Source organism: Gavia stellata, chromosome Z (assembly GCF_030936135.1).
Source record: "Gavia stellata isolate bGavSte3 chromosome Z, bGavSte3.hap2, whole genome shotgun sequence".
Lineage (NCBI taxonomy): Eukaryota > Metazoa > Chordata > Aves > Gaviiformes > Gaviidae > Gavia > Gavia stellata.
This window is the reverse complement of record NC_082637.1, coordinates 3,106,435-3,129,703: the sequence shown is the minus strand read 5'-3', so window position 1 is coordinate 3,129,703 and position 23,269 is coordinate 3,106,435. Positions and strand designations below refer to the sequence as shown.

At 43.6% G+C, this 23,269-nt stretch overlaps 1 protein-coding gene across 1 annotated transcript; it reads right to left on the bottom strand.

Annotated features, from left to right (window-relative positions):
- Positions 1-457: 457 nt before the first annotated feature.
- CFAP53 (cilia and flagella associated protein 53) lies at positions 458-18,122 on the bottom strand. The gene is made up of 8 exons (XM_059833386.1): positions 18,051-18,122; positions 17,164-17,393; positions 14,666-14,839; positions 7,758-8,061; positions 4,104-4,322; positions 2,793-3,009; positions 2,214-2,316; positions 458-698 (listed from the first exon to the last, which is right to left on the bottom strand). The coding sequence occupies exons 1-8, from the start codon at positions 18,120-18,122 to the stop codon at positions 458-460; spliced, it is 1,560 nt and encodes a 519-aa protein (XP_059689369.1).
- Between the last annotated feature and the right edge of the window lie 5,147 nt (positions 18,123-23,269).

The following is a 23,269-nucleotide window of genomic DNA, read 5'->3' as shown; positions in this document are numbered from 1 at the left end:
GCTCCTTACTGTCCATCCCATAGTAAGACAGATTCATAGTTTTATATTTAACAAAGAAAATGAAGATGAGTCACCAAGTACTTTTGTCTAAATACAAAAAAAGATTTTGCAAATATTTGCAGTTTGAAAGGCATTTTAATAAAAGTTTGCTGAAACTCTTCTACAAATTTTCTTTGTGCAGATTTTAAAGAACACCTACATATCATTTGTGTCATAATAATACATTATTATACTGCAGAGAACATATAGTATTCTTGTATTAAAATGTCAAATGCTTTGGATTGGTCATTTTGTCAAAAAATCCATAGGGAAAAAATAACCTTTAAAATGCTACGTTTCTTGTATTTTCCAGTTAAGTATTTTGAGCACCACAGTGGAGAGGGGTCCACTAACTCGAGTCAGTTATAAACACCCTTAGAAAATGTTTTTTTAAAGGCAACTGAGTGAGCTAAAAATATCATAGTGAGTGATCTTCTGGAGAGTTAGAGGTTAGTTTTCTTCTCAAAGGGTGGGTTTTTGCTAGTTTCATGCAAGGCCTTGACAGAATGTCCTGTACCCTTTCTTGGTAAGCTCTCTCTGCTGCTAGACCCAATTCATATTCTCGCTGCTTCTCTTCTTCCTCAGCTTCACGGGCCTGTTGTCGATAGGCAATTTGAGCCCTGAGTTGCTCTTGGTATTCTTTTGCTTCCTTTACTTTTCTGGAAATGACATATGAATAACTTATTTATGAAGTGTGGGTAAAAAAAATAAACAACTTTTTTATTATTATATTTAATCTGTTAGCATTCAACCTTAGACTAAAGAACCATTCAAAACTCCTTTTAGGTGTTAAGAAGAACTACCATTCTATTAATCAAATGCTACACGCTAACCTTACATTCTTCAGAGAATTAATTGCATTCTGTTGTATCTTATAAAGCAGATTGCAAAATCAGTGATTAACAAAAAAAGAGGCAAAAATAACCCGTTGTAATCAGCATGCCTTCCCTGCCCCTCACAGTGGCGGTGGGAGGACAGAGAACGAGAGTGTCAGGTCTCAGGCCTTTCCTAGCTCAGGCTCGTTGCTGCAGCCACCTTACACCCCATCTCCACTCCCTCATTCTGAGGATAACAAGTTACTGCCAACGGGGAAGGCAAGGTGCAGGCTCCTGCTGTGGCGTTGCACTGATGCCCTGGGAAACGGCTGTCAGAAGAAATCATTCTTCCATTCTACCTCGAGTCTCATATATTACTTTCACTACCCTCTGGAGAAGCGTAGACGTCTACCTACATGTTCAGGCACTTCTGGAGCAGGAATCAAGCAGGCTCACACAGACACTTAAAATGCCAACAGTCCGGTCAAGACTTAAGTGCTAACGCAACACAGTTGAACCACAAACACTTACTGACACCACTGAATGCCATCTTTGCTAAGTGAAGCGTATCTAAAAATGAAGCCCAGCACGTTTCCTTCAGAAGGGTGAGATTTCTGCCGTAGCCAGGAGATTGTTACCAATAAAGCCATCAGAGAACACAACAGATACTGGCTTTGGAAGGAGCTACTCAGTTACCTTCCCCAGACAACTGTGGAGAAAGGGCAGGAGTACAAAAGGGAAACGGAGTAGGTGAAATAAGGCCCTTTGCCCTAGGCTTTGCATGACACCCAGAGGAACATTTCAGCTACTGCGTATAACTATATTCTCACCCCGAGGAACCATAAGGTAAGGAGAACCCCATGCTGCTAGGTTATGTGCAGTAGTCTGGTATTTTGGTGGCTGACTATACGATTGTTTAAGGGATGTGTGTGGGTGGAGTTTAGCAATAAGCCTGAACACACTAGTTCTCCTAGGTAAATAATGAACTAACCTTTCATTAACCCTCCTCCCCAAACCTCTGCCACTCGTAATAACAGCTCAGAGTATGAGGGGATGTATTTAATAAACATGATCGATGTAAGTCACATGATGGTCCAAAAAGACCAAGACAAGTATATGCAATGAAACACCATTATTTGTATGATGAGATCAGAATTAGTGATTTAATACCAATTGCAATATAACAGGGCTGCTATTGAGCAGTTTGGAGCTGATAGGCTGCATGGTGGCAGAGCCTCCCTGAACAGAGGAAAGCCCACCCAGTGCTCTTAGAGTTACGTGAATGTGAGAATTAGCCTACTCACAGCTTCAAAAGATTGATCTGCAATGAAACGGACCGATGGCGTAAAAGAAAAATACCTTGCATATTTTTCTTCTTCTATATGCTTGAGTTCTGTGATTGCTTCAGCTAATAACTCCCTCTCTTGAGCAAGTTCTTCCCGCTCCTTTGTGTTTCTCTGCACTGCAAAAAAAAAAAAATACTTGTAGAAGATAACAGCACTGCTAAGCTTGAAGGGACAGCGAGACTGTATTCAAGCCAAGTAGCCTAAATAGCAAGCCCGAGTTTTGTTGCTTCTGAGGAGGCACACAAACAATGGCAAGCATATTCTCTGCTTATTTGTTTTTCATCCACTCAGAATAGAAAAGATTTCACATTCAGAACTTAATAACAACAACTGCTTGCTCATGCAATCCTTACTTTGCTAGGCTTTGCTCGGGTGATAGCAATGGGAAATTAGTGTAAGGAATGCCTGTAGGAGTAAAGTTTCAGAAACAGATTCAGAAACAGTAGCATTGTTGTTCACTCAACCATACAGCCTGTGCACGCTGGGCCAGATGGTTTTCCCAAAAGCAGCAGGTTGTACTCCCTCCGCCTTTGCCAAGACTTGCATTCATGCGGCAGGTTTGGTGCACAGGCAGCAAGCTGTTATTACTTACACTTCTCCTCAATCTGCAGTTGTCTTGTATCCAGAACATCTTTCAGTAGCTGCTGTCTAGCCTCCTTTTCTAATCGCGTTTGCTCAGCCTTCTTGGCCCAAACCTTTGCCATTTCTTCTTTGAGGAGCTTGTCCGCTTCTTTTTCATGTTGTTTCTCCTCTTCCAGCTGTTGAGCCAGGTATGCCAGGTAAGCCTGTTGCTCCTTGAACAGCTCTTGCTGCAAACACACACACACACATTTGCAGATCTGAGCAAATGAGTTCAAAAAAGCATTTCAAAACGTGAAGAGAAGTTGTGGTTTGCAGCTACTGTAGGAACTGGGGAGCCTAGAGCTCCATCCCAAACCCTGTTAGGGGGAAGAGCTGTACAGAATCTTCTTCCTGGCCAGTCGACAGTGTCTGGACAACAGCGTAAGAGCAGAACAAATACAGAGTGATCCCTTCCCCCATAGCAGCTCAGCTGCCTACAACACAAGACATTTTCCAAACTTTCCACAGCTGACCAGGTTACTTCAACCTCACCTGCATTAGAAGCCTTGGGATCCATAAATGTAATAGCAAATAGTAATAAATAACCTCCTCTAATTTTGTGCCAAGGTTTAACAGTGCATTTATACAACTTTCCTAACCTACATGAGCTTCTAAATACCTTGAGCAGAGTAATGAATGCCGCTCCCATCTCTCTCGAAGTTACCTTGAGACCTGTTTTCACCCTGAAGTTGGACAATCTACTTGTTTTAAATTTAGTAAGTGGCAGACATATATGGTTTCAAGGCATTGCGAAGATATTTGACATGAGGTTTTGCATCTATATATCCAGCTTTTGAAAACTTAGAACTGTTTCATAGCATTAATGAATTAGATTAAGTTAAATATTTACTTTCCTCTACAGTTACAAATATTTATTAAATCAGGACCACAAAACAAAAAATATTTTCCTAACCTCCATTACATCCATGCAGTATAAGGATGAAAAAGCTCAGGTGATTTATACACAATGAAATCAGCACAGAGGGACAAGATTCCAGGATTTGCTGAGAACCACCTTCTTTCGTCTAGCCTGGTAGCCTTGCTGATTGCAAAGCATGCTTTAAAGCACTCGCTTTGATTTTAACAGATAATGGGCTTCTTCAGAGAAGTAGAGCGCTGGCAGGAGGAGAAGCAACAGGCTATGCAACAAAAGAATCAACTTGTTCAGAGAAAAGGGCTTGTGTCTGATCTCATTTATACTGTGGAGTTCACTAAGGGACACAAAATCAGTGTAGATGAGGTATTGCCCCACAACTTCCCCATGAACACCTCCAGCCCTTACTTTTCTTTTTGTTTTCTCCTCAGTGTCTTCCTGGGGTTCCTGAAGAGATTTTTCTAAGATCTTCATCTCTAGGGCAAGTTCACCTTGTCTTTCTTCATTAAGACGATTCTTCTTGTCCTGTGCTGCACTGAGCAACATATCCCTGCATTTCTTCTGTTTCTGTAGTTTCTCCACCTGAAGTTGCTCATTTTCTAGCTTAATTAGTTGCTGCTGTTCTTCCTGCAACGGTAAAAATAGCCAGCTTGTAAAATCATTGCATAACTTCCAACTAAGTGATGGCTAGAATTAGTTTAATTGGAACACTGAAGAGCAAAGATAAGCATTTAAAGCCTTTCTTGCTGACGTTAGAGAATTAGCGTCATCCATCAGACCTGTTAAAGCATGAACATTTTAGCATATCGTTCAATAGAATTCAGGATTTTTCTCTTTAATTATCACATGCACTTCAATACCAAAACACTGGAATGCCTGATGTATTCCAAATATTTCAAGTGGATAGACAGAGTCATCTCTTCAGAGAAATCGATATCATTGCAGCATATATGATCTATATTCAAGTCTTCACACGCAGCCGTAACCACTAACTGATAACAGAGCCATGTGTTCCTCCTGTTTCTGCCTATATTATCTATCCTGTGTCTGTGCTGGATGTTCAGAGCACTGCATCTCTGACGGACACAAGGTTGCACAAAGGAATTGTATCCTTATATTCTGATGGACAGTTACTGAATTTCCATGGCTTCAAACCATTCCACTTTATATTGGGAAGTACAGGAAAATGGACAGTAAAGTTGAGTTCTTAAAGAAACAATGAAAAATAGCAAACATATATTCAAGATCAAACAAGTATATGTATATTCAAGATCATTTAGCCAAAAGAAAAAAATAATCCTAAAGCAGCATCAATAAGGTAACTTAGCATAATTCCTGAACATCCTGCATTTGAGTAAGTTCACGAGCACTCATAGTCGTAAAACAGTATGTGGCCACCATTAGCTTATCTATAGGTCTCAGAAACAATGCCTCAGCTGTCTTGAAGGTACACAGGTTTTTGTTAACCTGTTTTTAAATTGTCTTTTCTGTAATGTCAATAAATATTCTAACATGCATCAGCAGGTTTGCCATAAACAACATGTCTAATCTTCCCCATATGGAAGTAGAAGCTGCACCTCCTAAGGAACATAACTTGTTATTCTGGACATAAAGCACCGACTGACTCTTCCAGTGTTTCAAAGCCAACGCTGACTTTGCTATCTTCCTGAACGGCCAAATTCACTTTCAGAAGCTGGTAAAACAGCTTTGAAACTCAGTATATATTATTTGAGCCACTAAGTAATCCAAAAAACTTTGAACAGTAAAGAAGGAAAGAAGGTGGAAATAGTTAGCAGTCTACTGGGCAGGCTGGCACATGTCTTGGGCTGAATTCTGACGTCAGTGGAGTCGTGTGAGAGTAGCTAAGGATGGGATCCATGGTGCTTACTCTGTGAAAGTTTACACGATGGGGTAACGCAACATTGCAAATGTACAAAGAAATTGTTACCAACCATCCACCTGCAAGCCAGGACCAAAGTGCTATGGCAGAAACTCGTCTAGCACTTCTGAGACTACAGCCAGAATAACGTGATTTCCATCACCTCAAGATACCACAATTCTTTAAGGGAGAGAAAAGACAGAGGGGGAGGAAGGCAGCTGATGTAGGTAACAGCTAATGAAAAAGCTAATGCAAAAACTGCTGTCTCTGTTTTGTCATCCAGCCTGAGATACCTCGATGCATACATATGGTCTATTGTAGCAAAGGTGCAAGTTTTGCTTCCCTAAATAACCTATTTCCATTGCAACAACCAGAAGAAACCATTATACACAGAGACACTTAGCTGTCCATAGCATGTCCTTCACCCAGATGAAACCCCGATCATTATCAGCTACCAACTCTGCGCTGAGAAACTTGTAATGAAGCCATCTGTCACATCCCTCTTCTGCTGAAAAAGGATTACATCCCATCTTCAAAACAGAAACTCTCCTTTATAGACCCTTTGAAGAATGCTTTTTTTTCAGAGACTAAATCACTTTACTAGAAACTTATCTCCTTGACGGAGCCCAAGGCAGCTGTTTTCAGGGGAAGCTACAAAGTCTTCTATTCTAATAGCATTTTTCTGAAAAGGCCAGTTAAGTGGAAGTGTTTGCCTGGGAGGTTTGGCAGTGCCTTAGAAGTTGTTAAAAGAAAATAATTTTATTCTGCCTGGTTTTAAATAAGTGAAACATTACAGTCTAGCTTGGAATAAGGACTCCACTATTTTACAGCGAGGATTTTCAGAGCTTTAGATTCATTATTGTCATTATTTTTAAAAAGCAGCAGAGTATAGATCTTGCCAACATCAGCTTCCAGTGCCTAACAGAGTACCCTGAGTGATCATTCAACTGCTACATGTAAATAGCTGCAGAATGAAGACTGAGTCTGAACTAAACAGTTTCCCATAACTCAAAGTCAACACAAAATACTGAACTAGCAAGCCCCACTAAAACCAGCACAACTACAGCAAGCCTACACTAGGGAGAGATGAGGAAAAAGAGAGGGTAGCGGCCAAAGAGTTGGGCCGAGGTAGCCAAATACCTCCCATGATGTGACACCCAACATCAGCCAGCACTAATAGGTGAGACAGCTTAGGCACTGCTTGCTCATTTGTTTTAAAAAAAAAAAGACGTAGATTCTGAATTTCAGTCAGCTGGGGCATAAGCAGTTGGGATTTTTCATATAAATGTGTCTCCTCATGTATGTATCAGGGTCCTGAGTACACCAATAGGCTCTGCAACCGCTCTGCAGGGGCTTGGCTGCCTGTGTTTGCAGCCAGCACCGGCATGAGCCTTGGATCAGAGAGCTGGGAAAACATGGTATGAGAAGGGGCTGAGAGGAGTCGCTTGGGAGCTGCAGTTCAGCTCAGTCTCTCACCCTTGGTGCCTACGTGAGCTAGGCTGCAGGTACGCCTGTGCCTGAGGTCGATCCTGATCCAGACCTGCTGACTTGACTTGCTAGCTTCATCTTGGACTTCATCACTACAGACCTGCCAAGCAGTTTGGACTGTTAAATGACCCCGATTACTGTCAGCAGACCTGCTCCGCTCTGTTCCTTCGGGTACTGTGGGACTCTTGTCAGGGAGGACAGCGAACTTGCCTGTCCTGCTGTTGCCTTCAGCTCCTGGCTCGCCTTCCCTTCTGGGAGCAGCATGCTCTTGCTGCTTCCTCCCAGTGCACTTACTGTGATGATTAAACATATGTATCATGGTCTGAGATCTGGTGTTACGCATTACAGCTGGGACACAAGACTCTCTAGCTATCCCGCAGGAAACTGGAAATCAGAAAATTGCAAAGCTGTCTGGCAAAAGCTTATAAACATTTCCATTTCCCACAAAGGCTCTGAGAGGCTTTGAATGCCAAAGTCCTTGACAATGGTAAGTTTCAAAAGATGTATTTCCCTCTGTAAACAGAAATGCATTTGCCAAAGCTCTGGAAAAGAGGCTTAGCATAATAGGACAGTCTCAGATACTAATGGAATCAGTGAAGATACAAATAAGGTATGGATTAATCTAAACATCTAGTAAGCCTATCATTAGGAGGGCCTTATATGCAACCCTGAATTGAGAATGATATGGAAATTACCAGCAATCGAGCCTCTTCTTCCTTCAGCCGCTTTGCCTCCTCTTTGTGAGCACTGAGCACCGCTACCTGGGCACTGAGCACGTTCAGGATTTCCCGATTCTGTTCTGCTGATTTCTGTGTCTCCACCACCTCTCGCTTTTCTTTAGCCAACCTGTCCTCTTTCCAAAGCTCTGCAAACATCTGCTCCTCCTTCTTCTGTTGCTTTTTCAGTTTATCCTTCAGAGCTAGCTGGGCCAGCCGGTCTTCACACAATTCCTTCTGATGCTTCTTCATCCACTGTACACGAAGCTCCTCGCATTGTTCTCTGAAAGGCAACGTAAAAGTTAAAAACCAAAAGTCTCAAAATAATAAGCAAGTCTGGAAGCGTGTGATGGATGGAGGCTCCCAGCTCATAACTACTCGGAGGACTACAGCTCAGGACGCCAAGTTCTACACCTGGTCTGGCACTGACTCCTTGTGATGCCTAAGGAATCGCAGAGAGCCTGATTTGATGGAAATTTTGACATTAATGAGTTGAAGAGCAGGTCCTATATCTGCATTTGTAAAGAAAAAGTCTATATATACACATGGACAATATATACATATATTATATATACGTGTATTATATAAAATGTATATATGTAGTTGGAACATGCATTATGTGGGGTTTGTATATATATACTTTTAACATAAAACACACGCACACTACACTTGTTCAAACATGTAGGTTACTCTTCATTCAAATGAAGACTTAGAATAGGTTTATTAGTCACTTGAAAGCTCATTCATATTCAGAGAATATTTTGAGAGCGGAAATTTAGGTTACACAGTTGAACAGGAACCGCTAGAAATTTATTATTTTTTTTAATGAAGTTTTGTGGGATAATTCAGAAGAGTTGCAATAAAAGTCTGGAGAAGCTAAGAAGTCAAACAAGTAATGCAGCTTTCAATTTTCATATACTCACTACAATCAAGTTGCATATAAGCAGATATTTATCTTCAATTGAAGAACACGTAACTATTCAGAGATTCTGCTTTTATTTTTACAAACAAAGCACTGTTGAGATCAACATATGCTATCAAACAATATACAAGCATTTTAATTCTGTTCTATAACCAGGATATAGATTTTCATAAAATCAAAATGTGAAACTAGCAGACAATGGCGAAGACCTACAAGCGTCAAGGATCTGTAAGCTTAAGGATGTGAGACACACATGAATGCTGTGAAATAAAAAAATTTATTCATGCTGAATGAAACCACCTTCTACAGATTGTTGCAATGCTATTTAGGAATTCATAGCAGACATCCTAAAGATATCATTGACTGAATCTTGAACAACTGCATGACAGCGGTAGTTACCTGTACAATGTGAAATACTATTACTTTATACAATGTGCAGCTGACAATCCTGTGTAGCTAAAATATTAAATATTCATCAAGCAACTATCTCATAGTACTATCATTCTCCACATCAGGATAGTTATTTAATTTTCATAACTACAGCAATGAAACAAAATCTGAATGAATTCCATTGCCTGAGATGATTTTTTTTTTTTTTAACTAAAAGCAAAATTAAGTTTGCCAGCACTAAAGATAGGTATTTGGTGGTTTGCTTTTTCATGCTCTGTGGCTCTGCTAAGGATCTGTCTTTGCAAAGTCTTCACTTCTCTAAATGATTCCTAAGTCCAATAGCTGCTATCTCCATCTAAACCCACATCTATATTCCCTGACCTGGGTTTTGGATATAGAATTAACAGGAGCGTTATTCCCTGTCTGGGGCCATGGATTCACACCTCCACGGAGGCTACAGAAACAATGCAAATTTGGCCTCTCCCTGAGGTCGATTGCTATATCCACTGGCAATGAGGCTAACAGGGAAAGAGTTTAGCAACAAAGGATGTGACTGGTGGTCTATAACTCATTTCTGCCCTAAAACTGGCAAGATTACACTACAGAATAATGGCTTCTTTACTTGACACCGCTCCTTCGTCACCTCCCACTCACCTCCTGCTAACAAGCACAAAATGAGAGCAGCTCCCGATATCATTAATACGTGATTGAGGCAACTACCAGCATATAATAATTATGTGTTGCCTTACCAGATCTTCCAAAGCTTTACCAATAAAACTCCATGGTAAGCCAGCCTAATAAAAATTACTTAGGGCTTATAAACCATAAAGAGCATTTCCCCGAACAGCGCTACTCCGGTTTGCAACCAGCTGAACAAGCTGCTGACAGACAGAAACAGTGACAGTGCTGAAAGCCAGCCAGACCCTGGTTCTCAGTGCCACAGCAACAGCCATGCAACCAGTCAAACTTAGAGCAGAGCAGTGCAAAAAATCACAGCTGTGACTGCAGAGGGGAAAGATTGCTACACATTGCTGTCCCTTGGTGCTGCAGGAGTGAGATACAGCCAAAGAACACAGTCCATAACCTGTAATTTCATGCAAAAGCAGAGGTCTCGCCACATTTTCTTCCTGTCGGTTTTCACTATTTGCTGCCTCACATTTCAGCTGTAAGCTTCTGGGGCTAGGGGCATGGCTCTCTTCATCCTCTATTTGTAAAGCACCTAATGCCATGGAGGCAGTGGTGAAAGGTGCTAAGCACTGTACACAAATGATGAAAGGGACAGCAGTGCCCTGAAAACAAAATTCTCATTTTGCTTAATATCCAGAAGGTATTTCTAACCTCTTAACTGTTCCTGGCTGAGAAAAAACAACAGTAATCTGTCAAGTCCCCTTTCATCAACACCAAGTCTCTATAAAGTAAAACCTGCAACACTTAGCACTTTTCTCCCCCAATCCCAGGACACGCCACACCCTCTAACCAAATGTTGGGTTCTTCCCTGAGAGGTGGGCTTGTATCCTCTAAAGTAGAAACTGTTCCTGGAATGAGGGACCATCCTCAGCTCAGGCCTTCATGAGAGAAGAGTGAGGAAATACAGGAATGAAAGAGCAGACACCGGTGCAGGCTAGTGAAAAGGGATGGCTGTTTTACCTCCTGTAGGAGACGGGAACCTTCTCACCACTGGTCATCCCAACAATGAAAGCAGAGAGCAGCACAGTGATGTGCGTGCCATGAGTCACGGCACGCTCCAAGAGGTGCCTCTGCCTTCAAGCAGGTCAACAAACGCACTATGTCATTGCCGGGTTTCTTACATTTTGACACCGGGATCTATCTTCCAACTCCTGGGTAGGAGTTAGTGGTGATTACAGACTACAGTACTAATCAGTATTCATGAAAAACATAGTTCTCTAATGTACTGAGGGAAATATGCCATTATTAAGATTTGAAATCTTACGCCATTAGAAATAACTGTATTACCTTAACACAACGGGTTCAAAGTTCTCTCAGCAGTGAAGGAATAAAGAATTAGTTATTCTTTTTCATGATTACAAACTAATCTGAATTTAATTGAATTCTCAGAGGGGAAGAGAAGTTAAATAAAAGTTCAGCATGGTTAGAATTTTAATAGAAAATAACCCTGTAATTGCTTGATTTCATCAAAATAATTCCTTCAAAGCAGCTTTTACAGCAACCTATAAACATCTGCTCCCCCAGATGGCTGTTTTTCTTCCTCACTTGGCTATCCTAAGCTTCTTAACATTACAATTGTGCCTGTATGTAGCCACTTCCCAAAGACAGAAACTGCATTTATTCCCCCTCCCCAGTTATTTATTCATTTTATGGCTGCAGTACAAAGTTGCTGTGATAACAACATTCTCTGTACGGCTGCTTCCGACGTTATCACAAGAAAGAGGATGTAATATGTGTTTTATGCAAATTTTAAGACATCACAATTTTCTTCAAAGATACCAATGGTGAACATGCCCTTGGGCAAAAACTGGCTGAATATCTTCTCATACAGGTTGTAGCCCTTCATGAAAACAAATTCCAGCAGGACTCCAGTGGTCCAAGGACTGTACCCTCTGTCACCTTGTGACAAAGGACTCTTCCTGGTACTGAGAAGCTGTTAAATCTATACCTTCAGGCTACAGCTCCAAACCCAGCCCACATGGCTGATAAAAGAGCTGCCTTTTAGTACTCTGGAATAATGTACTGGAACACTGTATACTATAGGTGCTCCTATAGCTCAGGTTTGAGAATCTATACCTGCAAAAGAGTGGAGTGCCTTGCTTAAAGTTAAGAGAAATGTAAAAAAGTCTGTACTACGTTTCAGAAAGATTAAAAATAGTTGTAAGTTCACAGACAAATTGAAACGGAAAAATCACGTGTAAATCCACCTGTTACCGAAATGACATCCCAGGGCTCCTCTGGGTGTGCCCTAGAGCAACGGTCTCCAAAGTGGGATGTGCAAGACCATCTATTGGGGTGTGGGAAGAAAATATGTTTTGTACCATTAATAAAAATTATTAAAAATAGTGTTCATTTCATCTTTACCTCACTCTTAATTTCTATTTTCACATATGTTTTATAATGTACATAATATACTAGTACAGTAGTACAAGTATATAATTTATAAATAAACATATGGGGGGTGAGTGCTAAAAATTTTTTTACTGATAGGGGTGCGCAATCAAAAAAGTTTGAAGACCTAGAGGACAGGTTGTGACACACCTACAGATTTCTGGTTGCAGATCTTCATTAAGTCTTGGTTTCCTGAGCAGCAAAGCCTGCTCCCAGATCTCTGCATGGACCAAGATGGTTTAGGAGGAAGAGTAACAGCTAACACTGGGGGAAAAACAGATTTAGGGCTATTTAAAGACGACAAATACATGCAGATTCAGATATTAGAAGTTACTAATTGATCAGAATTGATCACCACAGGAGAGACTTTCTCATCGGAAAAGGACAAAGAAGAAAAACTTCAAAAATATTTCTAAGCATATACATGAAGACAGATATCTGGCTTTTGAAGGAAAGATCAACAGACAAGGTGAAGTGTTGTCAGCTGGTGTAATTAAAGTGTGGGTGTTTTTTTTTTTATAGGGCCCTTAAAAGTAGAAAGAGACAGAGCTAGAGAAAAAGAGGGAGGAACTGACTATGGAAATCTATTTCCATTATATCAGGACAATTGAAGAGAAGGACTCTGTGCACTGTAGGATGAAGATTGATTTGCAAACATACTCAAAGATTGCAACTCACAACAGTTGAAGAAAGATGATTTCGCTGCCTCCAAACCCTCTGAAATACTGCAGCCAGCAGAACGCTCCCAGTAAAGTTCCAGCAACACTTTTTAATGGGATACTCTGTGGCATGAATATTGCCTAGATCCAAGAGCAGACTGGGAAGGGTAGAAGGATGATGGGAATGATCCCGTGAGACTGAGTGAACCATGTACCAACAGAGTTGCACTGGGAAGAAAAAGGACCTGAGACATTAAGACAGGCAAGTGCAGCACAGAAGTCCAAGTATGTATCACCAGATGATGAGATTCACTGGCGGGATTAATTTTGCAATAACGTATATTAAATTAGGCATCTAAAACAGGAGTCTACATGTGAGCTAAATTCCTATTCTAATCAATGGAAACCTAATTAATGCAGTCAGTGGAGGCTAGGGTGCAGTCCAGGTGGCAGACCAGTATATGCCCACTTTAGGATGACATCAGGTTCCTTTAACTGTCCTGATCTCAATGAAGATCTACTGAGTGGAACACGACTTCGGATTCCCAGCAAATATAAAGATACAACACTTAGACACCTAGAGGTAGGTGTCTAAATCACAAGCTGAATCCCTTCTCCTTGATATGTAAGGCAAGCTACAAGTACAAAATAAAAGGCACTCCAGCAGTATCGCCTCTAAACAATTTTAAACATGAATTTCTACCACTTTGTATGATGGGTAGAAAACAAACTAGGAATTTAAAATGTCACCTTCGCAATTTACAAGCCAGCACATGAATTTAGAAGGGCACACACTGCCTTAACATCTGTCTCAGTCAATAAACCCCACATTTAATATACCAACATTTATCTGTGGAATTAGTTAATTAGAGTTTATGCACAAGTGAAAGCAAGTGTTGATTTTTATCCCCAGCCTCTGCACACTAAGAAGCAGGTGTTGTGGATTTCCATAGCACTGTGGGAGACTAGGAAGAGACACTTCAAATGATTACAGTTAAAATGCATTAATATTATTTTCATCCTTTTCTCAGAAAACCAGATTTCAAAGAACTGAACAAGTCGGATTTCATGCCAAGGCCTCCAGGGCCTGATAAGCACCTGCACGTCTTGATGACTTCAAAAGACACTGCCAAGCTCAGCATCCAGGAAGATTTGGCACAGAACTTCTGGTTGCATTAAAACCTTAGCTTCAGCCGGTACTCTTGAGAAGTATGCAATAAATAAACACGCCACCTTTTTGGACAATCTTAACTTCAAGGATCTTCGACGTATTAGCTTAATAAGCATGATTTAGGCCAAATTAACCTTCCATGAACCCTTTTCACTCCAAAAGCATAAAGCTGAAAGAGAACTATATGCCAGAACAAGGAATTACAAAAAACAGCTGACCTGGCAGGTGAAAGCACAGGGATGCTCACACAGGACAAGGAGTTTTGCACTACACCTGGAAGACTGTTTCCATGGTGTCTCAACACCTAAATCAAATAATGGAGACAGAACAGTTCTCTGTACCTGTTCCCTTCACCTCTATTAATGAAAATTTTTCTCACACACTTTACAGAGCATTACAGCATTGCAAATTTGGATCCCTGGTCTTTAGAGGCTGCACCCCTTCATCGAAAGTCAGAAAAAGACTATACTCTGCTCCACTGAACACAGCATAGCTAAGGCCTTTCAACTTCTGGCAAAGCTCATACACCTCTATCCAAACCACCTTAGTTTTTTTTTGTTTATCATTTCAATCACATTCATCTTTCCTTCCTCAGTTCATTATTGTCACCTTCTTGTCGAATTGCCTCTTTGTATTTACTTAACCCAAATTCTATTTTGTAAGATACCTGAATTGCTGCTCTCGTTTTTCAGCCACCAGTTGTTGTCTTTCTTTTTCTCTCTTCTCTCTCAGTAATTTTGCTCGCTCCCTCATTTTCACTTGTTTCTCCAACACCGTTTCTTTAAGTGACTCCATCTCAGCGAAGTACCTACTTTCCTCTGCCTCCAGAAGCTCACGAAGCCTGTAATGAAAACATTTAAATAAAAGCTAAAACAATCCTTCTGTTGAATGATAAAGTTTTAGTTTATTTGTTGTGAGGACAAAACAGGCACTGGGGTCCTTTCAACACTTCTTGTAAATGCCAAAGAAGGGAAGATTCAAGGGAACGTTAAATTTTAACTCGGGGATCACTCCTGTTGTGCCCACAGAGGGGATCTTACAGCACAACATGAGTGATTCTGTCCTGACACAATTTAAGCTCCTTAACTTACAAACCCATTTCCAGTGCTGCTTTACAACTTCAGTCACCCCATTAAGCAAATTCTTCTAATTTCCAGACTACATTTGTCACCAGTTGATATTAATTTGATCTTGTACTGTTGTTATCCTTCAGTGTAATCCCTCCCTGGTATTTACCACCCTTCTTTACGCATCTATAACTGTATCTTCTCTCAAACTACCTTTTGTAGTTTAGCATCACTTATTTTAGTAGTTCACTCTGTGAACTACTTCATCCTGAAAGATCTTTGATGAGAAAATTATGTCAAACTGGCAATTTTTAAACACACCACCATTTACCTCTCTATTAATCCTAGCAGTAAGAAACCTGGGGCTAAAGAATCCAGAAACTCGCTAATTCCAGCCTGAATGCCACAGCGGCCTCTAGAAAATCACTCTTGCTTTTATGCGATAGGATGCCCCTGCCACTGCGTGAGCCATAGTGCTATGTGCCTACGCTGGCACTGCTGGTGAGAGTTACAGCAGCAAAGCCAAAGACCTACTAATTCTGGAAACAGAATTGCACTCATCATGTACTGAGCTGAGTCTCCTTGCAAAAACAGCGCGGGGATCTTGAGCAGGTAAATAAGAACAAACCCATGAAGTTCAACAAAATTTCTGCACGTGGGGAGGAATAACCCCACGCATTGGTACATGCTGGGGACTGACTGGCTGGAAAGTGGCTCTGCAGAAAAGGACCTGGGGATCCTGGCAGACAAGCTGAACATAAGCCAGCAATGCACCCTTGCGGCAAAGAAGGCCAACAGCATCTTGGGCTGCATGAGGAAGAACACTGCCAGCAGGTCAAGGGAGGTAATCCTTCCTCTCAGCACTGATGAGGCCTCATCCGGAGTGCTGGGTCCAGCTCTGGGCTCCCCAGTACAAGAAGGATACAGACTTAGAGGAGCGAGCCCAGTGAAGGGCCACTAAGATGATTAAGGGACTGGAGCATCTCTCCTAAAGATCTCTCTCTCCCAAGAGAGCTGGGACTGTTCAGCCTGGAGAAGAGAAGGTTCAGCGGGATCTTATCAATGGAAGGGAAGGAATGCAGAAAAGGGAGACAGCTTCTTCTCAACAGCGCCCAGTGACAGGACAAGAGGCAATAGGCACAAATTATAATGTGTGAAATTCCACCTGAACACAAGAAAACACTTTTTTTCTTTACTGTGAGGATGACCAAATACTAGAACAGGTTGCCCACAGAGGTGGTGGAGTCTCCATGTGTGGAACTAAGCAAAACTTAACAGAGTCCTAGGCAACCTGCTCCAAGTGAGCCTGCTTGAGCAAGGGGCTTGAACTAGATGATATCAGGAGGTTCCTTCCAACCGCAGTTATTCTGTGCAATTGGTGTACAATTCCTGTCCTATGAAGACTCATCAGACTGGGATACCAACTGATGACCTTCACAGCTCCAAAGTCAGTTAACATGAAAGAGTAACTGAGAAATTAAACCATATGATTTTTTTCTAAGATCAGCACAGCACAATTCTGTTCTTTACAAGACAGTAATAAGCCTCACCTTTATTATTTTTTACAGACTTCTGAAAAAATTTCATTTCTTTCAACTGCCTGTGCTGCAAAGTATTATTTGTAGGACCTAAACATTAACTTAATGAGGTTGCAACAAAACCCTCAGTTACACCCAACAGTTAGAGATTCTGACACTTTTATCAAAGTACTCTTCATACTCTTTAAAAAAAAAATAAAAATCAAGCAATGGAAGCATTATACTACTACTTTTATCTTGCATTTGGCAGACAAGGCTCTAAACACCACCTAAACTGTGCTAGTTACTGTGTTTGAATACATATCTTTAGTGATTGGCTCAGTTACTAGTACTAGTAACAAGAGCCTAATAACTACTGTTTGCTCTACGCTGCTGCTTGACCAACAAGTAAGCACACCTATGCTTTCTGTTACGATTAATAACAAATACCATGCCACAATGCACAGTGTAACGTACAGAGCTGAGCTCAGCTGAGTGTTTTTCCCATAATCATTCCTTTAAGCATACAGTTAAGTTGAAACTAGTAGGGCAGATATTGGTATTAGCTACTTGTTTGCTACCTCTCTCTTCTCTCATCAGTCTCTGCCAGATACTCCTGCATTGTTGCATCAACTTTTTGCCGCACAACGTTGTGTAGCCATTTTTGTTCGTTGCGTTGCTGCCACTCATAGACATTGCGATACTGGTTGTACAGCTTTAAGAAATCAGCATATTCAAGGAGTTCCTTTTCTTTCTGTCTGTGGGCCAAGACCAGACTTTCATTTGTTTGTTCTTTAGGAGGCTTGGCTCTCTGTAAGAGAAAGCATATGTCAGTGGTGAAAATATAATCAGTCATTCTGGTTTTTTTCTTTTAGTTGAATTCACAACCAAAGAAGTACATAACACCAAATGATGAGAGTTCAGGGTAATTTGGGGTAAATCCTGACAAGCCTTGCCTTGAAGAGCACACCACCAGTACAAGAGCATGAAACGGCTTCAGGTACCAGCACTTGTCTGTTGCCCGGGGAATGGCTTAAATCTTACCCTATACATTTAAAAGGGTGTTTATGCTCTGCTTTACACATACCGAACAAACGTTCTCACCAAAGGTAATCCCCAGCCGCCTCCCTCTCCGGCACAGCTCCCCGGGGCTCCGAGCACCTCCTCACACACTGCCGCACCCCTCCACGCACACGCAGGGCCCACGTACCCCCAAAGGAGCGACCTCACCCCGCACGGGTACAGTCGGACCGGCACCCCCAGGGACCCGCAAGGCGTGGCAGCGGGCCCTGCCAAGGCCCTCAGCCCGCACGGCACCGGCCTCCTCCCGGGAACCCCACCCCGCACCGCTCCCGGCTCCTCTCAGACGGCCCTGCCCCAACCGGCACCGGGTTGTGGTGCCCGCCCCAAGGACCCCGCACCACCCGGCAGTGGAGCAGACTCCACCCGCACTACGGCAGCCCCTCACCAGCGCCAAGGAGTGGGGGACGGGCCCGGTCACCTCCCGGTACCACCGCTGCCGCCGCCGCTGCGCGTCCATGGCCATACCAGCGAGCGGGAGCAGCCGGACGCGCTGCCCGTTGCTATAGCAAAGCACAGCGGCGGAAATGACCTCATGACGCTGGGGACGTGCGCGTGACACCCCGTCCAGCGCAAGCGCAGAAGGGAAGAGCGGGGGCGGTCACGGGGTGCTGCGCATGCGCAGCCTGTCGCGGCGGCTGAGGTGGCAGGTGGGGCTGGTATGGCCCCGTGAGCCGGCCCCGGCCCCGGTACCGGCCCCGCGCACGCTGTGCCACCGCCCCCGGCCCGCAGCTACGGCGGGGCAGCCGTGTGGGCGCTGAGCTGTGGGGCCGCAGGTCCTCCGAGAGTGACGGAGCACTGAGGGCCCCGCCCCTGGCGCGCATCAGGCGGGGCCCCCCAGAGCCCCGCTCCCGGTGCCCCGCGGTAGTGCCACGTTACCTCGCTGCGAGGTGCTGGTGACATCTAGCGGGAGCAGAGGCTGGCGCAGATGGGTACGAGGGTGAAAAAGTTTGGTGTTAGTAAGCGCATAAAAGCTTATCCTAGTGTAAATGGCGAGAATGGGTTCCCCGTGCCCACGGGATGATGGTCGCTGTGTGAACCCCACCGCATCAGCTCCCTGGTCGGGATGGGCAGGAGCCCTGGTAGAGGCCTCCTGTGTCCTGCCGACGGACAGGCTCCAGAGCTGCCCAGGGTGGAGGAAAATGGGAAATCAAACATTGGCTGTGGATCAGCGATTGCTTCAAGTTCATCGCCCGCAAAGAAGTCACAGGAAAAAGCTGTTCTTGAAGCCCAGGAACACACATACTGCCAAGAACTTTGTTTTCTTGCAGATAATCAGGACTTGGCTGATAACAAATTGAAAAAATGATCTGAAGGAAGAAAGGTCAATGTTTAAAGCTGACTGTAAAGCTTGTTCTCATTCCGTTGCACTTTGCCGTGCAATTACTTCAGGTATCAGTGGTGGGATCCTTGCACGATCAAACAAAGCTGTATGATACACAGCATTTACACATGGGAGTATGTGTTATGCCACCACAGCAGTGCTTGAACTGGAATCTCTTGAGTTTATTTCAGTAGAGACTTATGCTATCATCCTGTTGTGACTTAGTCTTTGAGATGTTTGGGAGAGGGAACAACTTCACTGCTGGGAACTGTGGCTTTTCACCCTGAAAACACTCGTCTTTAAGCATTGGGGGGGCTGAATTTCTTGGTATAGTATAGTTTTGCCTAATATTTTATGGGGTGTTTAATGGGAAATGTTGCCTTAGTCTTTACACAAAAACAGAGATGAATTTTGTATGTAATAAATATAGACAGTATACAAATGTGCAGCACTTCCATCTGTTTGAAATAAAAATAGGGGGGGTGTGGCTCCTCCAATCCCCCTATTAATGTTTTTTGTGAAGTCACTCCACGAGCTTTGAAAAGATTTCCTCCTGAAAAAGCTTGACTTGTGGCTTTGAGCTTATTTTACGTTAACATTAGATGAAAATACAGATTCTCCTTAACTTACGTGCCAAAGGGGATCCTGGGCGCTGCGCTGTTCTCCAGGGTTTCCTTACTGGCGAAAATATATATAGGATATATATAGCATATGGTCTGTGCTGGGTTTGCTGGCTTGGATTCTCCTTCCTGAAACCTCTCTCTAAGGAACAGCCAAGGAACTTTCCAGGAAAAACCACCATTTGACACTCAGGTGTCAACAACTGCACAGAACTCAGAGCTTTAGATGCGGGCTGAGGTTTCAAAGAGCTTTAAGCGGCATGCAGCCAGCCACAGAAAGGGATGGAGTCACCTTGCCTTTCTCGCCCCGTTCAGACAGATCAGCACAAAGATACACCTCATGTAGCTAAACCCTAATAACAGGATGACATGCCTCCTCGGCTTGATCTGCCTTGGCTCAGCTGCGAGAACGCTAATGTCGGCGTGAGAGAAGGGCTGGCAATGAGTGGGGGTTAGGACAGCACCACACGATGAGTTAGAGCAACTCGGCAAACCAGAGCCGGTTTTCAAGAGCAAAATCTGTGGTGGGAAAATCCAGCAAGGACAGTAAGGCCTTTCTGCTTTTTGAGGAAGTGTAAGAAGTTGATTGATATCAACCGATAAGCAATTCCCCCTTTTCTTTGTACAAAAGAAACCTTTTACTTCTTCCCCTATGATAAAAATGAAATTAATTTTAAGGGAACCACAGTCATCCTGACCCCTCATAAAAGACAACACTGTTCTTACAGAGGCTGCCTATTCTTTTTCTGTGGGATTGCGGTGGCTGCATGCACCAGCACTTGGGCATGCCACGTCCCTTCCTTCTACAGCATCAAAAGTCCTTCCCCCTGCCGCAGATGCCCTGGGCTTTGCAGGCTGGGGCTCTGAGAAGTTGCCAGTTCCTCTCTGGTTCTGAATTCCCCCCTGGGGTTTCCTCACGGGTCACACTCCAGACTGTCTCAGGTTCCTTCGGTCATGCTCCCTTCTAATCCTTCCTGCCAGCGCCTTCAGGCAATCTTCAACATACTTGCTTAGGGAAATCATGACTCCTGTTTTTTATGTCTTTTGGGTACTTTTATTCGGTTTTTTTTTTTGAAGGATTTGCTGTTTGCTCAGATCCACATGACTGGCTGAGTCAGGAATAGGGATAGGAGAGTCACGCAAACATGCCTCCATTGACATGCTTCACATGAGTAGCAGAGCTCAGAACTTACACTAACGTACGTTAAAAATGCCTTAAGTTAAAGCCTTTCCTTCAGCTGTATGTCACAGCCAGTACCTGCCAGCCGGCACCGCGCATCCTGGTGCAGAGCTCCAGCTGCGGCAGGAACGTGCGGTTTCCCCCGCGAAAGCAGCCTCACATCTTGGCTCTCATCTCTCACCTTGGTGATTAATTTGAATTTATGCTGGTACTAAGTTGGGCAGCCTAAGAGTCCTGCAGATTTTTCACCGTGCAGCTGTAAGCAGTGTTGACTATCGGCATTCTTTGGGGATATCTGTAATAAAGCACGTGTTTCTGTTGCACCCGTGGAATTGCACGGCAGCAAGATGCAAGCTTCTAGTGTTGGTGCATCATTTGGAGATGAGTAATTCTTAATGTTTAATTAACTCTGAGCTTCATGTGGGAGCTGAGAAATTTTGAGTTGGAGCCCTGGAGTCGCTGGTCAGCTTCCAAATACTAGGAGCAGAAAAGAGATCTGTGAACTTTCTGAGTGAAGAAAGGGGGCAGCTGATGGGACAGGTCTACTTCTGGCCTTGGCTAGTGGTGTCAGCTGCATGCACAGGTCATGCTTGGGTGCTGTGGTTTAAATGTAGAAGTGCAAAGATCAGAGTCCTTCCCTGACCACGTCTGAGCCAGGCGCCATCAGACAAATGCTCCTTTTTACCCCCAACCCGCACAGCGGAAGGGAGTGGGAGAGAAGATCAGCTGCTCTCCTCTCTCCACACCCACAGGCGAGTAGTGAAGAGGTTATTCTCCTTTCTTTCTCTCAACCTTGAAAGAGCAAAGAATAACCACAAAAAGGGAACACAGTGTGAAGGAGGGGTGAATAATCCCAATACGAGAAGATCATCATGAACACCCGACAGTGTATCTTAGGGCTGCCCCGCCAGCAGATTCACACAGTTGGGTGGATCCAGCCATTAAAACTGCACTTATTTCTGAAAAGCTGCCCACGGTCCTTCCCTACCTCCCTGCCCCAAGAGGTGACCCGCCAGTGCTCTCCTCAGCAAACTTCTCCTTCTCCTCCCTGCATGCTCCAGGTTTCACTGGGAAGACTCTATCCTCCTGCCCAGGCTTGCCAGTACCCAGTGCTGCCAGTATTCCTGTCCCTCTAGAGCTACTGGTTTAAGTCCCGTGCTGGACACAGCCCCGGAGCCTCATCCTCTTTTAGGTGCCAACCTTTCACTGCTGCCACTGGGATCCAGAGACCAAAACATCTTTGAGTTGCTTTAGCTGTATCTTGTAACTACAACGAAACATCACAGAAGAGCTAACCAGGCATCTTTCAGGGTTTCTTTGTCTACGTCCTACCTGGCTGTCCTCGGTCACCAAGGTCAGCAAGTGGGGTGAGACCCGTGGTGTGGTCAAAATTCCCCCCCAGCAAATCAGGGTCGATGGAGCAGAGCAGAGCGTGAGGCTTGAAATGGCTGCAGTCACAGCTTCGGGGTCGGTGCAGCGTTATTTATAGCACCTGCTCCGCAGAGCACTGAAGTATGGTAGAAATCAAAATTCTCTGATGTCTAGCGCTACGGCAAGGTCTGAACTGCAAACCCTCGCACGTAAGCTCTCTGGGGAACACAGCTGCCGTGGCGGGCTCTCTGCCGGCGTGGGATGGAGAGCCATGTGGAGTCCCTGCCTTCCTACTTAAAGTCCGTGCAGAAACAATTTCCCTACTGTAAAAATGAGAAAATGTGAATATTTGTTGCTGGGAAACACATTTTTTCACAGCTGGGACAAGAACTGAGTGTGTAACCCAGCTGGGGTATTTAAAGAGGAACTGAAAGTATTTGAGTTTCAAGTTTTTCAAACTTCACTTTTTGCTCATTTTGTGATCTCCATAAAATATTATTTCAGTGGTTTTAGCTAAAAAGCTATCTCTGCTGACTGTAAACTTTCCTTCCCATTATTTATACACGAGTATTTTCAAGAGATTCAATGCATTCTGAGAAATAAGATCATGTACTGTGAAAGGTGCTTCTCTGTCATCCCACATGCCAACCACAGAAGGCTGATTTTCTGTCCCCGTTGAACCAGTGGTCACCAAAACGTCCGGGGCAATCGGTACCTGGCACAGCAGAAAGCAGGGATAAAGGGTTAGAGTCAACGGGAGAATGAGGAAAGGCCAGGTTACGCTGAGGTTTTATAAATTGATGGGTCTCAAACGAGCTTTGTGTGATGGGCTTTATCGTATACAGCTGAAAAAGTGTTTCCAGCCGCCTCAGAGCTGTTTGCGATGGGGGCTTTGGGAGGGAGGCGAGGTGCTGGCAGGCTGAGGAAGGGGGAATATGGGCTACGGGAAGGGATTGGAAATTACAAGCCAATTAACTTCAGTTCCTGAAAAACAACATCAAAGAGACCGTGGAGTAAGTAATGGGGAAATCATTTGTAAGCAGCTAGAAGAAAATACGGAGATGAATACCAGCCGATGTAGATTTGTCAAGGACAAATGGTTTCACTTTAAT